Source organism: Homarus americanus, unplaced genomic scaffold, assembly GCF_018991925.1.
Source record: "Homarus americanus isolate GMGI-L3 unplaced genomic scaffold, GMGI_Hamer_2.0 scaffold11022, whole genome shotgun sequence".
Lineage (NCBI taxonomy): Eukaryota > Metazoa > Arthropoda > Malacostraca > Decapoda > Nephropidae > Homarus > Homarus americanus.
Genome location: NW_024737068.1, coordinates 9,492,388 through 9,511,942, shown reverse-complemented (window position 1 = coordinate 9,511,942; position 19,555 = coordinate 9,492,388). Strand labels below are relative to the sequence as shown.

The 19,555-nt window shown below is 41.2% G+C and overlaps 1 protein-coding gene across 1 annotated transcript in view; it reads right to left on the bottom strand.

The window, feature by feature from the left end:
• Positions 1–19,555, bottom strand: part of LOC121873071 (sodium-dependent serotonin transporter-like) — a 130,938-nt gene that overhangs the window by 23,660 nt on the left and 87,723 nt on the right. The window contains 2 exon segments of the mRNA XM_042376388.1: positions 11,741–11,886; positions 14,775–14,873. Of these exon segments, the coding sequence (XP_042232322.1) occupies positions 11,741–11,886; positions 14,775–14,873 (245 nt within the window).

The window sequence follows — 19,555 nt, the reverse complement described above, 5'->3', positions numbered from 1 at the left end:
CCCCTTATAACACCATCTATTAGTAAGTTACTGCACCACGTTAGGCCCCTCAAAACACCATCAATTAGAAAGTTGTTGCACCAAGTGAGGCGCCTCATAACACCATCTGTTAGGAGCTTACTGCACCACGTTAGGCCCCTCATAACACCATCTGTTACTAAGTTACTGCACCACGTTAGACCTCTCATAACACCATCTGTTAGTAAGTTACTGCACCACGTGAGGCCTCTCATTTCACCATCTGTTAGTACGTTACTGCACCACGTTAGGCCTCCTCATAACACCATCTGTTAGTAAGTTACTATACCACGTTAGGCCCTATAAACACCATCTGTTAGGTAAGTTACTGCACCACGTTAGCCCCTCACAACACCATCAATTAGAAAGTTGTTGCACCAAGTGAGGCGCCTCATAACACCATCTGTTAGGAGCTTACTGCACCACGTTAGGCCCCTCATAACACCATCTGTTACTAAGTTACTGCACCACGTTAGGCCTCTCATAACACCATCTGTTAGTAAGTTACTGCACCACGTGAGGCCTCTCATTTCACCATCTGTTAGTACGTTACTGCACCACGTTAGGCCTCTCATAACACCATCTGTTAGTAAGTTACTATACCACGTTAGGCCCCTCATAACACCATCTGTTAGTACGTTACTGCACCACGTTAGGCCTCTCATAACACCATCTGTTAGTACGTTACTGCACCACGTTAGGCCTCTCATAACACCATCTGTTAGTAAGTTACTATACCACGTTAGGCCCCTCATAACACCATCTGTTAGTAAGTTACTGCACCACGTGAGGCCTCTCATTTCACCATCTGTTAGTACGTTACTGCACCACGTTAGGCCTCTCATAACACCATCTGTTAGTACGTTACTGCACCACGTTAGGCCTCTCATAACACCATCTGTTAGTAAGTTACTGCACCACGTGAGGCCTCTCATTTCACCATCTGTTAGTACGTTACTGCGCCACGTTAGGCCTCTCATAACACCATCTGTTAGTAAGTTACTATACCACGTTAGGCCCCTCATACCATCTGTTACCATTAGGCCCCTCATAACACTATCTGTTAGTAAGTTACTGCACCACGTTAGGGCCCTCACAACACCATCAATTAGAAGTTGTTGCACCAAGTGAGGCCCTCATAACACTATCTGTTAGGAGCTTACTGCACCACGTTAGGCCCCTCATAACACCATCTGTTAGTAAGTTACTGCACCACGAGGCCCTCATAGCACTATCTGTTAGTAAGTTACTGCACCACATGTAGAGCCCCTCACAACACCATCTGATAGTAAGTTACTGCACCATTAGGCCCTCATAACACTATCTGTTAGTACGTTACTGCACCACATTAGGCCTCCTTAACACCATCTGTTAATGAGTTACTGCACCACATTAGGCCTCTCATAACACTATCTGTTAGTAAGTTACTGCACCACGTGAGGCCCCTCACAACACCATCTGTTAGTAAGTTACTGCACCACGTGAGGCCCCTCACAACACCATCTGTTAGTAAGTTACTATACCACGTTAGGCCCCTCATAACACTATCTGTTAGTAAGTTACTGCACCACGTGAGGCCCCTCACAACACCATCAGTTAGTAAGTTACTGCACCACGTTAGGCCCCCCATAACACCATCTGTTAGTAAGTTGCTGCACCACGTTAGGCCCCTCATAACACCATCTGTTGTTAAGTTACTGCACCACGTTAGGCCCCTTATAACACCATTAATTAGTAAATTACTGCACCATGTGAGGCCCCTCATAACACCATCTGTTAGTAAGTTACTGCCCCCCGTGAGGCGCCTCATAACACCATCTGTTAGTAAGTTACTGCACCACGTTAGGCCTCTCATAACACCATCTGTTAGTAAGTTACTGCATCATGTGAGGCCCCTCATAACACCACCAACTAGTAAGTTACTGCACCACGTGAGGCCCCTCATAAAACCATCAATTACTAAGTTATTGCACCACGTGAGGCGCCTCATAACACCATCTGTTAGAAAGTTACTTCACCACGTTAGGCCCCTCATAACACCATCTGTTAGTATGTTACTGCACCACGTGAGGCCCCTCATAACATCATCTGTTAGTAGTTACTGCACCATATAAGGCGCCTCATAACAGTGAAAATGTTACTGCACTACGTGTTTGCTGTTCAACACCTTAGTGCACTTGGGCTCCATGACCTTACAATGAAGGGCAAGAGACCAGCTCCCACCATCCACCGAAAACAATGATTTGTACGTTCTCTTTCCGTTCTCTCATGAAAGGTTTTGATATACGACCCCACGACCCCATGTCAATGCAGCTAATAAGTCATTTCTATCCACTGTAAATTTTCAGCCTTCTCGCTGCTGTACCTTTCTAATAATCTGTTTAATATTATTATCACACACACACACACACAAACACACCATGGCAACGTGAGGTCCTTCATATCAACACCCGAGGACGAATTACTACACCACACCACCTGGTGTCTCCGTGACCTGTCCAGGCCTGGGCCATCAACTGTAAACTATAATTTTTTGTATGTTCAATTCATGTTCCTTCTTCTTTCAGTAATGAAAGCTTTTGTTAAACGACTCACCCACCCCATGTCTTTGTATGTAATAAGTAATTTTTGTCCAATGTATATTTTCAGCCTTCGGGCTGCAGAACTTTTTCAATAAATCGTTAATTTTTATTATTATTATTATTATTATTATTATTATTATTATTATTATTATTATTATTATTATTATTATTATTATTATTATTATTATTATTATTATTATTATTACACATACACTGCAATAAATCAATTCTATGGTCCGTAATTTAAAGTCACAAAAATAATTTAAAACATAAAAAACCTTCCTTGAGCTACTTTCACTTTCACCTCATAGAAATTTCCTGGAAGGGGCAAGGAACACTCTACCTCTCCCCCTTGAGCTATAATGGATATACATCAAATTAATTCTATGTTTGATATAGGTTTTGTAAGTTTTAAAGAGATAACATTGTGAAGTATTAAAATGGCTTCTCAATTACTTTTAGCTTCACCTAAAAGATTATTTACTATCACATGACAATAATATTTTTAAGAAGAATTTAATGAACAGAAGAGATCCGAAATAACTTGAAATTACTGCAAACATTACAGTATCTTAGTGAAACTTGGAACTTTTATTAATTATCTGTTCCTTTGATGTTCTTAAAAGTTCATATGGCATTTTCTTTTATTGTCTTTACCTGTTCTTTTGAAGTCTTGAAAAGGTCACAGTTGATGTTCTTTTAACTTATGTGTTCCTATGAGCATAGTTCATGAGTTGAGCTCAAGATGATGTGATTTTTTGGGGTGTCAAGCTGGATGAGTTACGAGAAGATAGTGTGTATACCATTTCTCTGTTTGGCTGTCCGTCTTCTTCTATCTGTCTCTCTCTTTCTGTGTCTTTTTTGTTTGTTTATCTGTCGGTCTGTTTCACACACACACACACACACACACACACACACATTACCGCTACTACTACTACTACTTTGCTGTCACTCGGAATCGAATATGATGATCATCCAGCTATGATACAATATGAGTTATTATGGATGTCACCTTGGTTGGTGAATCTGAGGTGACTAAAGAGGCCGATACGGGACCAGCAGGGTCAATCACAGATGTTGCACACGTGGGGGCTACATCTAGTGCGGTGAGGGTGGCGGCAGCATCTTTTCAGAGTTGGCGCTTGTCTGTCTCGTTATGCAGTCGGGCCAGCTTGAAAGTTATGACACCTTCTTGTGTGGTGATCCTCCAAGCGCTACAGTGTGGAGTAATCGTCTCCCAGGCGAGGGGGTCGATTTGCCACTTTTTTCAGGTTTGTCTTACGACTATCCTTATACCTTTTCAGTTGCCCTCCAGCATTATGTTTGCTATTCGTTAGGTGACTGTAAAGTAGCTGCTTAGGCAGTCTACTGTTCATGGATAATGATAGCCTCGATGCTTCTACAGTTAGTGTCAGCAAAAAACTGCCATTTGTTCTCTTGTCTTTCCAGGGAACTCAGAGGATGGAACTTAGACTACGTTGGTGAAAGTTTTCAAGTGCCTTGATTTGCCACCTATATGTGACCCATGTCTCGCTGCCATATAGCAGGGTGGGGAGGACCACTACCCGGTATACGTGTAACTTTGTAGATAAATTCAGCTCCCTACAGCTGAAGATACGGTTTGGAGTCTGCCAAGGGTTTGGGATGCACATCTGATTCGATGCTGAATCTCTTCATCGATGTCCACGGTGGTGGACAGGTGGGAGCCGAGATACCGAAAGTGGGTAACATTAGTGAGGGTAGTACCATTAAGATGGATGGATGGTGAAGGTGTGGGTGAACCAGGGGCAGGATGAAAGAAAATCTGAGTCTTACGTACATTCACCTCAAGGCCGAAGTGTGCATACACATCTGCGTAGGTTTTCAGGAGCTCCTGTAGGTCGCGTTCAGTGTGAGCAACAAGAGTGAGGTCGTCTGCCTACTGAAGCTCAGTAATGGAAGCTGCCGACACCTTTGTTTCTGCCTGGATTCGTCTTATGTTGAAAAGACCCGCCAGCTAAATTTGCACTGGCACGAGTAAGGAAGGCAGCCAAAAATGTGGAAAAGAGAGTTGGTGCCAATACACACCCTTGTTAAACCACCGTTTGGGGGTGCCATTGTGAAAGACACTGCCATTCACGCCATCGTGGAGTTACCTCATAATTATGATGAATATTGGTGGGCAGCCAAAAAGGCTGAGGGTCCACCAGACAGCTTCCCTGTTGACAGACTCGAAGCCCTTGGTTAGGTCGATGAAAGCCATGTACAGGTCACGACGCTGTCCTCTGCACTTTTCCTGTATCTGACGGGTAGCAAAGATCATGCCAGTGGTGACACGTGATGGTCTAAAACCACATTGAGATTCTGGGAGGAAGTTTTCCATCTCAGGAAGAAATCTTTTTAGGAGGACACGGGCGATAATCTTACTAGCTACCTACTATAGTGCACCAAAGTCGTGTCCACTACCCAACCACAGTGAGGATTCGAATAGCCTTGAGTCTGAAGTTTCGAAACAGCTGGGAGAAATGCTATGGTCGGCCAACAGATGTCGCCCACTGTAGTGTGCGGAGGGGAGGGGGGGGGATAGAGGAGGTGGGGGTTAGTCTAGTAACAGGCTGTGTGTAGGTGGAGCATAACATCGTGAATTCCGCAATCACTGATAACAATAATAATGTCATGAAGATATTTAATATTATTAAGCATGGTGAGAGATGTGTAACGGGTAAATAAAAGTACTACAACGAGCATATCTCTGCCGTTCATGGCTACGAAGATGAGATTGATGGGCACACCAGTAATTAATTCTCCGTGACTACCAGTAATGGTAGTCATGGAGAATACACAAGTTGTTACCAAGGTTGGCGCCACCCACACCAGGGGAAGGAGTTGATGTCGAACACTGAAACATGCCGAGGTCTCATTCCTTTACCATCGTCGTCACCAACAGGTAAGTCACAATAATTTGTCAGCATAGCCCATGTCGTCCTTATACTATTGCAGGGTGTCCCATGAGTGACAGCAGATATTTGTAGAGGTGAAAGAATATGTGATATTGATCCACCACTTCTCTATCTCCATCCGTTTCCCTCTATCTATAATAAAAATTGTAACCCTTCTCAGAAAAAATAATGAATGGGCCCTCCAAACAAATTAAAGATGAGGTGCACCCCACCCAAATAGGGATGGTCCCTCCATTTCCTTTCGCCTCCTTTTCTCCACATCCTTTCCTCCCTCCCATCGCCCCAGTCACCCCAACCTACCACCCAATACCATGCAGTGGGCAGAAGGCCACACACTTTCTCTCCTAAAAGTTTGTTCCTTTTAACCCACATTCTTTCACTACTAAACCTTCTTACCCCTTTCCTATATTTTGCTATGGCTATTGGTATCTCCCGCCTCTACTTCGCCATTTGTAATGGTTGCCTTGCGTAATTTGTAAAATCCACCTCGCGGATAAACGTAAACCGAGAAATCCATATACTGTATGTATAGAGGTTTTATACTCAGAATCACATATTCTTTCACCTCTACAAATATCTGCTGTAATTAGTGGGACACCCTATTATAATTATATGACAGTTGTTATATGAGCTCCTTAGTTAACTTCACCATAAAAATATGGTGTTTGATGTGCTCTGCGTTTGTCACACGTTACCTTACTCGGTTATGTTACACCCCCAGTTGCAACCTGGGAGTTTGGGTTGGGTAATATAGTATTTTGAGCAGAAATGGAATTCAGAACGATTCAATGAACATGAAGAAAAACGTTTTTATATAACGAACCCTAACGTAATGTAACCTATTATAGTTATATGTAATCTGGGACGAACATGTCATAGCTGAAAATCGTCAAAGAAATATGTAAAGCAGTGGAAAACCATATATTTTGATTATCGGCGAGGCTAACTACCTATAAACAATTAATATTTGACGATTGGCAAAAGTCCTGGGAAAATGAACCAACAAGTCATAAGCTAAAAATGATCAAATCATCAGTGTATCTTTGGTCTTCATCAAAACAATTCTCTCGACATCACAAAACTATTCTGAATCGTCTAAGAATTGGGCATACGCGATTGACGCATGGCCAACTCATGTCTTCCCCTAATGGAGCCCCACCTATATGCTCCAACTGCCGAACACAAATAACAGTCCAACAAATTCTCATTTAATGCCATATTTATAATCGGTATCGAACAATGTGCTTCACTAACCCTACAATGTAAGATATTTTAGCAGAGACCCCCAAATTTTCGCTAAGTTCAGTTTTGACCTTTTTGAAATACTGTAATCTCCTCCAAACAATATAACACTAAATTATAGAAACAGAAATATATGTTAACTAATCCCTCTGGCCAGCCCGAGGAGAGACTCAAATGGGTGCAAGTGGTCTGGTTAAACTAAATCTTGATGATGATGATGATTATCGGCGAATGTTCACTCTACAGTCGCAGGGGGGGTGGTGGAGGTTTGGGGGGGGGGGAGTAGGATCCACTTGCAGCTCATTATGAATTCATGAAATAGGAAGAGTTTCTTGGGCAGTTGATCCAAAAAGATTTACCAAAACGTTATGTCAGAGTAATAATACTTAACCTAGGTGTTACTAATACCATTAATTTACTCTAGTAGATAAAAGCCTGCATCAGTTACCACAACATAATATTACTCTGCCATTTCAGATATGCCTGCAGGACGAGCAAATTCGTTGGCAGTGATTGCTGAGCGAGGCCAAATCATCGGGATGTGGAGAGACGGGGCAACTGTGCCGAACAATGCTGTCGAAGTGGGGAGGAGCACCAAGACGATTAGGAGGTGGATCCGCCGGTGGGAGGAAGAGGGCTCAGTGGAGACGAAACCTCGAAGCGGGAGGCCACGAGTAACGTCGGTAGGGATGGACGCCATGATTGTGGCAGCTGCAACGGCATATCCAATGCGAACATCAGTGGAGCATACAAGAAATCTGGGCCTCAACTGCCATCACAAGACAATGAGACGCCGACTTCATGAAGCCGGGATCGACTGCCATATTCCAGCTCACAAAGGGTGGCTAACACCTACTCACAAGGAGTGTCGACGCAGCCTTGCATTGGAACACCTTCCACATAGAGAAGAATACTGGAGAACCATTATATTTACCGATGAAACAGTGTTCAGGTCAGTGGGAGCCGAACAAGGCAATGCTGGCGGCTCCCCAACACAGGCTACCATGAGAAACACATTCAACATCGCGCAGTGAGTGGTAGGGTGTCAGTGTCATTCTGGGTGTGGATGTGGCCACATGGGCCAGGTGAACTAGTCAAGATCAATGGCTGTTTCACTGGTGAGCAGTATGTAGACATCCTGGAGCAAGTGCTAATTCCTACAGTCCGGGCTATGGCAGTTCCAGCCCCCCCACACTATCAGGCTGGTTCATGACAACAGTCCCATTCATACCAGCAACATAGTGAAGGACTACCTCCAGGATCACCCTGAAATTGAGGTCATCGACTGGCCAACACTAGGATGTGATATTAATCCGATTGAACATATTTGGGCCATGATGAAACGTGATTGGGATATTGGGGAGCAGCGAACCTGTGCAGCAATAGAGGCCAAAGCTTAAGATGTGTGGGAGAATATACGTCGATGACCAGAGGTGTGCCTGAAGCTGGTCGACTCCATCCCTAATCGCCTTGATGAAGTCCTGAACGCAATGGGTGGCTGGACCAAATACTAAGATGTGTGTATTGGTGTATTGTTTGGATTTTAGTATTGTTTGTAAATACAATGAATATACATTAACCCACCTACAGTGTTATCTTAAATCCATGTCCTTAATGATGTCTTAAACTATATCACATGAAAATTCACAACACAGTAACTTAACAGCCACAAATTATGTATTGTGTGGTATACAATGATCTGTATGACACGTCGTGGAATGTGTTGTCTGATAACACAATATAATTATATAGCTACAATTGCTACCATCATTGAAATGCTCATGATGTTCAGCACACAATATTAACAGTAACTGAGCACACTCCAAAATATATGAAGCTTGCATATTGTGGTGGGGTGTTTAAACACTGGAACTTGGAAGAATTGGAACTTGATTAAGTCTGAATACTATTTTACAATACTGATAACTTTTTCACTCCACTCTTTTTAACATAAGTATATAATTATATAATATTGCATATTATCACAAATATTTATTAAGCAAAGGATGGGTGGAATATAAATAAATATTAAAATAATCTCTTTGTCGGAATAACAAAATTGTGACGTGGTAGCTGACTAAAACTAGCTGACCAAGGCCCTTCACGCTGATCCTTGCATATTTCACTTTAATCCTTAATATATTCCATTCTTTAAAGTATCATTGTGACCTGAGCGGCAATAAGCACCTAGGGCACTGCACCTGTTCCATGAATTCGTAACCATAAAGAAACAACTGTAAGACAAAATGTAGTTAAAAAGGCAGATTGAAATTTTGGTGGTATAAATAATAAATAAACCTGCCTCTCATCCAGCCCCCACCTCCTCTATCCCCCACACACACACTACAGTGGGCGACAACTGTTGGCCGACCATAGCATTTCCCCCAGCTGTTTCGAAACTTCAGACTCAAGGCTATTCAAAACCTCACTGTGGCTGGGTAGTGGACACGACTTTTGTGCACGATAGTACAACAGCAAGATCCGCGGTAATTGCCACAGTCTTATAGGTCTTCCTTGTTCTTATAAATATTGACGATGGAGGCGTCGTTATGAGCTTAGGGGATTTCCTCCTTTTCCCAAATACTGTATTCTCCAGGCGAGAGTGGAGATGCCTGGTAAGGAGAGGTCCTCCCTTTATACACCTCGGCTGGGATGCCATCAGGCCTTGAGGCTTTGTTATTTTTCATCTGTTTGATGGCAGTAGCTACCTCATCCATGGATGGAGAATAGCTGAGTTGGGTCAGCTCTGGGTGCTGAGGGTCCTGTTGGGCAGTGAGGACAGCCACATCGGTGTTTCGGTTGAGCAGTGAATGGTAGTGCTCTCTCCAGCGCTGAAGGAAGCCTTCACCATCTTAAATTATGGAGTTACCGTCAAATGAGCGGAGGGGGGAGGGGGTGGAGGGGGGAGAGCTCTGCCACGAATGATTGGCCCATAAAAGGTTTTGGTGGAATTGAAAAATTCGCGCATCTTGTGCTGAGCTGCAAATTTTTGTGTTTCAATGCTTTATTTTTAAGACAGTCATTCTTTTGATTGCAGATTTCGTGCTGGTCCTCTGCTTTCTTCTTGAAGAAGGTACCAGCTTTGGTTCGAGACTGAGGGTTGTTCTGCCAGTCAGTTAAAGAGGCACATTAATCATTGATGTTTACATTGATTGCCGGGTCATTTTCATCAAACCAGTCCTGGTGTATTCTTTCGATCTGGCCGAGGGTCTCTTTGCGGGTTTTTGTCATGACAGTGTCGAAAATACCCCTTTTGGCACTGGGACTTGGGTTGTTTGTTGTTGGGTTATTTATCAGCCCATGTTCGAGCTGCTCCCTGAAAGCATGTGCTACCGCCGGTTCTTCCAGACGCTTAGTGTTAAGACCTCTTCTGGAAGCTTGCTGCCATCGCCATTTTGGGACGAAGTGAAGTGAGATCTTGGCTCTGACGAGCTGATGATCAGTGTTGCAGTGGTCTGAGCCACGCATGGCTTGGGTGATAAGGACTTCTCAGCCATCTCTTTCTCTGACAATGAGATGCCAGTGTTTGGATCGTAGGTGTTGCCACGAACCCTTGAACTTGTAGGCCTGCCTAAACAAGGTATTGGTGATAGTGAGGTTGTGTGCAGCACATTTGCTGAGGAGGAGTAGGCCGTTTGGATTACACTGCCTAGTCCATTTCTCTCTATGGCTCCATGCCAAATGTCAGCATCTCTGCCAACTCTGGCATTGAAGTCACCAAGGAGTCAACCTTTTCTTCTCTGGGGATAGAGGTTAGCACTCTGTCGAGGTCGGCGTAAAAGGCATGAGGTGAGTTATTCAGTGGGACTCGAAGCGTCATGAGGCACTCGTTGTTCCCAATAGGCATTTCAGTTAGCCTGTCTAGTATGCGTTGGTGGATGGCAAAGCCAACTCTATAAACGCGATTTCTCTCCATAGCAGGCTTACCTTTCCAAAATAAGGTATATGTAGACTCCTGTTCTGTGAGTTGACCCTCGTCTGGAAGCTGGGACTATTTGAGGTCTGTTATGTTGATGTTATACCAAGCCAGCTCTTTAGCCACAAGGGCGGTTCTTCTTTCAGGATGCCCATTTGTGCCAGTATCCAGATGGGTCCTGCCATTCCATGCAGTAACCATAAGAGGTTGTATAGTTTGTTTTGTTTGGATCTGTGATTTTGATTGTGTTTTCGACCGCATAAGGATGACCTTATTGGGTGCGGTTTCCCATTCAGGTTTTTTTTTTTTTAGGTAGGCTACGTTTAGGGCACCTTTTCTAGCCCCCTCCTTATGTGGGCTGAGCAGAGCGGCTCCTCGATCGGGCTGCTCAGTTACACAGACAGGACCAGATTGCACTGCTGCCTAGATCCTGCCAATGTATAAACGTCTATCTTATTTCTGCCGCCCATGTGCGGAGTTGTGACTAGAGACTCCCAGCAGTAATCTCTGCCTCTCCCCGTCGCTACTCGTCCGTCGCTATAGAATTTTTGGGGGTATACGGGTTTTGATGATGATGAAGGGCGCCGGTGGTAGAGCGGTATCGCTCTTACCTAGCAAGCAGGATGTCAAGGGTTCGATTCCCGGGCCGGCGGAAAGTTGTTTGGACACTCTTCCTAGCCCCCTTGGTCCCTGTTCACCTAGCAGTAAGTAGGTACCTGTTGTAAATCGAAAAGTTACGAATTCGTATTCAGGGAAAGTTGTTGGAGCTTCTATTGCTCGCATTACATGCATGATGATGAGCTGGATGATGGCTGCGCGTGAGTTGATTTATGTGGTGAGGCAGGAGAGTAAGCTGCATCTACACATCTTGGCTCTCTCTTTTCCTGATCCAGTGGGGGTCCATGCTAGAACCCCATCTAAAACTACACCCTTTCCTCACTCCCTGAAAATCATCTTTCAAGCCTCCCCCTTCGTAAAGATGAGTTTCCAGGAGCCAGACTCACCCTAGAATTGTATTATAAGTCTCCAAGAGTGTTACTCACGTAGGTGGTGGTGGGTAGAGCACACACGTAGATGAAGACGAGGAGAAAGAGTACAAAGATCTCTCGGTGTCGGCCCAGTAGACGTGGGTACTCGTCACACAGCCCAGTGATCATGGCCTCCAGCCCTCCAAACGTGCTGTCCAGACCTGTAAGGAAGGGGTGAATTAGTTATTATTATTGTCATTGTCATTTTCATTGTCATAATAATCATCATTATTACGGCAACTTTCGAAAGTGCTGTTCAGACCTGTAGTGGAGAGAATTTGTAATTTTTATTGTCATTATTATTTTTATTAATGTCATTAGCACCATCATTAGCATTATGATAACTACTTGTAAGCGTCATCATTTTTTTATTGTTAAAACTGGCATTCTCAATACCATCATCATCACCATCATCTCATCATCATCATTATCATCATCAAGGCTACTATCGTTATTGCCATCATCATCTTCGAGTTGTATCTTATTATTGTCATTATCATTAATAATAATAATCATATTATTATTATTATTATTATTATTATTATTATTAATATTATTACTATTATTATTATTATTATTATTATTATTATTATTATTATTATTATTATTATTATTATTATTATTATTATTATTATTATTATTATTATTGTTATTATTATGTAGTCATAGGACAACAAAACACCACCAACACGCAGCATCTTCATGACGGAGTGTTCAATTAACAGTACGTAACTACAGGTGATAGTATACCCTCACCTGTGTGTCTGTGTGTGTGTGTGTGTGTACTCAGCCACTATAATGACCTACATCTGCCCTATTGGTGTTCCTCCTCCCCGCTTTGCTGCCTGACTAGGCCCCAGGAGCCTAAGGTACAAATTCTCAACGTTCGCAAATAGAAATAAATAGAAATGCATAAATAATCGCTTTTAATTATTGTTAAGTGAAAAGAAGGTAACAAGACAGTTTAATTAAGGCGATTTCGATCGACTTTTCCTTCGTGTCTTAAGAACCGTAGCTTAGTCTTTAGTTTTTTAGATGTATTTTTGAACCCATAGTTAAAAGGAGGAAATATTACACATGAACAGCTGGGAATACGGCCTCAAGACAATGGTGAGTGAGAAGGAGGAGGGAGGGAAGGAAGGAGGGAGGGAGGAGGAAGACAGATTGCCGCGGGTGCAGAGGAAGCCCCTATGGGGGATCCCTCTGGCCTGAGTCATCCACCTGATGCCCCGCATACTGTAGTTATTCCTAGTGTGTGTGTGTGTGTGTGTGTGTGTGTGTGCGTGTGTAATGATCCACCCCTTGGTCCGACTCACTACATGCGGTAACATCGCGGTGATGAATGAGACAATTTTCTAAAAAAAATTATTAAGAAAATTTATTTCTAACAAGGCTGTTAAATGTATGGAAGTAAATAATAATTAATTAATAAAATATCATAATTCAACATGAGGAGTGGCCACATTTCTATGATCTATTATTATTCTATATAAGGTGGTGGTTTACGCTGTTCACAAGATACGTGACAATTGATATGACAGCGAAGTTAGTGTGATTACTCTCATTATCCCCCACTAGTTAGTTTAGTGTATGTACAACCTCAGGCTGGTTAAGCCGGGATATATATATATATATATATATATATATATATATATATATATATATATATATATATATATATATATATATATATATATATATATATTGATAAAATCACACGGGAAAAGGGAAACAACGTTTCCCTTATCCACGTTTTCATTGTGGATCTACATGAAATATATATATATATATATATATTTCATGTAAATCCACAATGAAAACGTGGATAAGATAAATCTTGATAAAATCACACGGGAAAATGGGAACAACGGAGCACCTTAGCTTTCGTCTTTATTCAAGACATCTTCAGATGTCTATTTGGTCATAACAAGAGCACTCCAAATACTTCGGGTATCATGTGTCAGTGTGTCACGAGTGTCCAAAATTGGTGATTTAAAAAACTACTGCATTCCCTAATCTTTGGATAAATGCACCAATCTTATATTTAATGTTGTTTCTAGTTGTTCCATAATACAATACAAAAATTTTAACTCAATAATAGCTATAAATTATTACAACATAGTATAAAATGCTATAACATTGTATAGTCTCGTACAGATTATATATGTATCCTTGTTAACTTATGTGTATTAACGATACGTAATGCACAGAATACACCGTGTTGGTTTCACAATGCCTTACACAATCAGAAGTGCCAACCTTACCAAATGAACGGGGCCTCAGTCACTGATCGTTGCGAAGGCCGTCAGGCCCAGGGGTGCATAAATTTGGTTGTGATTGTTGACTGTACAACCATGTAGATATATAATGACTTAATGACTTGGATACAGCGCTCGCCTCTGTTCTATAGATCAATCCTCGGGCACTCTCAATTCACCCAGATGTAAGTGGGTACCTACTTTTACAACCTCGGGAAGTGGATGCAGTGGAGTGGAGTGCAGTACTGACTATGCTGCCTCCATGCGTACAGCAGTGGTTCTCACACGAGGCGCCCCCCTCAGTATGGGAACCACTGGTGTGTTGTATTTACAATGTCCCTACACGACTCTACATTCAGCAGCCTAGTTATTGATAAATAACCGTCGTAATTGTTGTGATAAACTTGTTTCTCATTCATCACTGAGAAACGCCACCAATGGGTGTAACATTAGCCGGCAACTGTACACTTATCGGACATGGACAGTTACAAGTAAACAGCCCTTTTACCGTGCATGATTAACATGAGGGAAACAGATTACTTTGAATGAATGGCAGTAAATAAAGGGGCCTCTTATCGAGTGTGAAAACCATATGGTAAACAGGCCACATAGTGAACAGGGACAAGAATTTTAAATTGGCCACTTCCTCAGCGTGATGAGCATAAGACAAACAGGCCACCTGCCAAAGATGACAGTAAATAAAAAGGTCACCTATGGAGCATAAGGGGCATAAGGTTAAAAGGCTACTTAGAGAGTATAGAATAGATAAGAGTAATAAACAGACCACTTACCGAGCGTGATGAGCATGAGGAAGAAGATGATTGACCAGAAGACAGAGCCCGTCATGGTAGCGATGGCTTCAGGGTAGACAGTAAACACCAGCCCAGGACCTGACGGAGAGTAGGCAGGTAATGGGATACTGTGGGCCTGTATCAAGCTGTGTATATCTGGGTGTATTAAACTGTATCAAGCTGTGTCTATCTGGGTGTATTAAACTGTATCAAGCTGTGTCTATCTGGGTGTATTATACAGTATCAAGCTGTGTCTATCTTTGTGTATTATACGGTATCAATCTGTGTCTATCTGGGAGTATTATACTGTATCAAGCTGTGTTTATCTGGGTGTATTATACTGTATCAAGCTGTGTTTATCTGGGTGTATTATACTGTATCAAGCTGTGTTTATCTGGGTGTATTATACTGTATCAAGCTGTGTCTATCTGGGTGTATTATACTGTATCAAGCTGTGTCTATCTGGGTGTATTATACTGTATCAAGCTGTGTTTATCTGGGTGTATTATACTGTATCAAGCTGTGTCTATCTGGGTGTATTATACAGTATCAAGCTGTGTCTATCTTTGTGTATTATACGGTATCAATCTGTGTCTATCTGGGAGTATTATACTGTATCAAGCTGTGTTTATCTGGGTGTATTATACTGTATCAAGCTGTGTTTATCTGGGTGTATTATACTGTATCAAGCTGTGTTTATCTGGGTGTATTATACTGTATCAAGCTGTGTCTATCTGGGTGTATTATACTGTATCAAGCTGTGTCTATCTGGGTGTATTATACTGTATCAAGCTGTGTTTATCTGGGTGTATTATACTGTATCAAGCTGTGTCTATCTGGGTGTATTATACTGTATCAAGCTGTGTTTATCTGGGTGTATTATACTGTATCAAGCTGTGTTTATCTGGGTGTATTATACTGTATCAAGCTGTGTTTATCTGGGTGTATTATACAGTATCAAGCTGTGTCTATCTGGGTGTATTGGGTGTACTGTATCAAGCTGTGTTTATCTGGGTGTATTATACTGTATCAAGCTGTGTCTATCTGGGTGTATTATACTGTATCAAGCTGTGTTTATCTGGGTGTATTATACTGTATCAAGCTGTGTTTATCTGGGTGTATTATACAGTATCAAGCTGTGTTTATCTGGGTGTATTTTACTGTATCAAGCTGTGTATATCTGGTGTATTATACTCTATCAAGCTGCGTATATCTGGGTGTATTATACTGTATCAAGCTGTGTATATCTGGTGTATTATACTCTATCAAGCTGCGTATATCTGGGTGTATTTTAATGATCTTAAAAAGAAAAAAAATGTGCCCAACATTATAAACTCAATTAGTCAGCTACTCAAAATTTTTTACAAATCCAGTGGATCAGTGAAGGTTCTACCTGGAGAAATAACAGAGAACACTATGCAGAGCTACATGTGTGTACTCAGTGAGGCGACAACTGAGAATGACTTGTGATGGGGTGATCTGCCTCGAGAGTGTGTTGACGAATAGCACTATAGATGAGTTGTTAAAACGACCTGTTTATCCTAATTGACTTAGTCAGGTGTTCAAAGCAGTGGGCCTTAAGTTGACGTTTTGTTTTACCATCATAAATCGCATTACATTGAAGACACTCATATCAATATACTACAGACGATTGCAGTTCTTTAGGCACCACATCTTTAAATCTCAAAAATCTTTGAATGGTAAGGTCTGGTTAAAAAAAATTTCCCTAACATTTAAGAACATAAGTACATAAGAAAATAAGGAGTCTTCACTAGGACGTTTGGCCTGTGCACTGCAGCTCCTGTCGAGAGTTACAACTCTCTATCATCTATAAATCCATCTAGCCTCCTTTTGAAAGTTTCCAGCGTCCCAGCACTTACTACAAAGCTGCTAAGCTTATTCCACTCGTCTACTACCCTATTTGTGAACCAGTTTCTTCCTATCTCCCTCCTTAACCTAAACTTATCCAACTTAAATCCGTTGCTACGAGTCCTATCCTGCTCAGATATTATAAGAACTTTATCTATATCGTCTTTATTGATTCCTTTCACCCACTTAAATACTTTTATCATATCTCACCGCACTCTTCGTCTTTTTAGGGAATGCGAGTTACGTTTATTTAATCTATCTTGATATGGAAGTTTTCTTAGTCCCGGAATAATTTTCGTCATTCTTCGCTGCATCGACTCCAGTGAGTTGATATCCATTCTATGATAAGGGCACCAGAACTGAACACATAATCTAGGTGCGGCCTGACTAGCGCAAGATATAATTGAAATATGACGTCCGCACTCTTATTACTCACACTTCTAGATATAAAACCTAATACTCTGTTTGCCTTATTTCGAACACTAACTCACTGCTTTCTATGCTGAAGGTCCGGGCTTACAAGTACCCCAAGTCTCTTTCACAAGTCGACTTCTCTAGGTTGATGTTGTTAAGGCTGTATACATTGACAGTATTTGCTCTTCCAATATTAAGTACGCTGCACTTGCTGGTGTTCAATATCATTTGCCATTTCTGACCACTCCTGCAGTTAATTTAAATCCTCCTGTAATGCATTTGCATTTATCCTTAAATTAATCTGCCGCCCTATTTTGATGTCATCTGCAAACTTAAGTATGTCATACTGCTGATCCCATTCTCTAGATCGTTTATGTACTGTTGATTATGAACAAGAGTGGGCCCAATACTAACCCCTGGGGAACCCCACTAGTTATACAGCCCCACTCAGATTTAAAACCATCTACGCTGACCCTCTGTGTTCTATCGGTGAGCCATGATTTTATCCAATTTAAAACTTTCCCCTCGAACCATGAGCCTTAACTTTTCTCAGAAGCCTCTGATGCGGTACTCAGCCAAATGCTTTGCTAATGTCTAAGTAAATAACATCGAAATTTTCGTCATTATCTACTACCTCATAGACTTTCCTAAAAAAGTCAACAGATTTGTTGGACAGGATTTTCCCTTTGTAAATCCATGTTGAGAGTCGTAGATTAATTTGTTTTTCTCTAAATGCGATTGGATGGTATTTGCTATAATTGATTCAAGAAATTTATTCACTGCTGACTTCAAACTAATCGGCCGGGAATTTGACACTGATGCTCTGTCTCCCTTTTTGAATATGGGTGCTACATTTGCCTGTTTCCACAAGTCTGGCACAACTTCCGTGTCTAATGATTTTGTAAATAAATTTGCGAGGGGTCCACTAGTATGTTCCTTACACTCTTTCAAAACTCGAGGGAAAATTTCATCCTCGGGGATTTTGCCTTCTTCAATTTATTTATCTTCTTAAGAACATCCTCTTTTCTGATCGTGATATCCCTTAGTTTCTCTTCTTCATTTCCCCTAGATATCACTTCCATCTCTGGCGTTTTCTCATGAATTTCTTCTGTGAAAAATGATAAGAAGTAACGGTCTAATGCTTTGCTTATTTCCTCACTATCATCGATCATTTCCCCTCTCTCTCATTTAAAGGTCCCACTTTGTTTTTGACCTTAGTCCTATATACCTAGAAAAATCCCTTGGGATTTACCTTGGAGTCTCTTTCTATCCTGATTTCGAAGTCCCTCTTTGTCTTTATTACACTTTTCTTAACATTCCTAGATAGTTCATTATACCTATCTCTGAGATGCTCCTCCCCTCCCTTTAATTTCTGATAAATTCCTTTCTTTATTCCTATGTCATGTTTAAGTTTTCTGGTCATCCACCTTGGCTCATTCTTATTTGGCCTAATTTTTCTGTTTGGTATATTTTGTTCCTGTGCTTTATGTAGTATATTAGTGAATTAGTATAGTCATGTTCAATTGTTGTGTCGCCAATGACCTCACCCATTCCTACCAGAAACTGACTTGACCATTCCCAGGTGACCTCACCTAGATACCCTTCTTAACCCCTCATATTCGGCAGATCGAAAGTCTGGGACTCTGACCATATTGTCATTATTTTTCGTTTCCCAATTTAGGGTTAAACCTGATTTCTCTGTTATCACTGTTCCCTAGTTCTTCCCCTATTGTGATTTCTCTGATAATATTTTCTTTATTTGTTAATATATATATATATATATATATATATATATATATATATATATATATATATATATATATATATATATATATATATATATATATATATATATATATATATATATATATATATATATATATAAATACATATATATATATATATATATATATATATATATATATATATATATATATGTATGTATATTATGTATGCTGTATGTATATTATGCATGTGCTCCATTTATATACACTATTTATTCAGCCTAGCTATCAGCATGTGGCATTGTATTTACCATGTCCCACACGCTTAATTAATGTGCCTGGCGACATATGGAAGCTGCTAATTTATCACTTGCCACATGTCGCCTAAAAGGCTAGTTGACCCCCCAGACAGAGTATGGAGTGCTACCTCCATTGTGTACCTCTGTTTATCCAGTAAATAGAACCTACGAAAACTCTACAGGTGTTTGTGTTCGCTCCTGTAGATAGAACTTGATACCCAGAACTTATACATGGCCCAGTGTCAATTAACTGGATCATTATACAAGTGAAGTGTAAAGTTTGTGGCAAGACCGGCTTATGGACCCCTGCTCTGTGTCAACCACCGCTAATGGCCGTCTCTTCAAAGAATTTATAGCAACTTTGAGCAGTGTCAGTGACAGTAATTTACTGTGAAGTGTATAGTGCATTGTGTGTTTTGTGCCATAACTGTGTGACCTTGTTCTAAAGGATTCCCAAGGTGTAAGGCATGTTCAC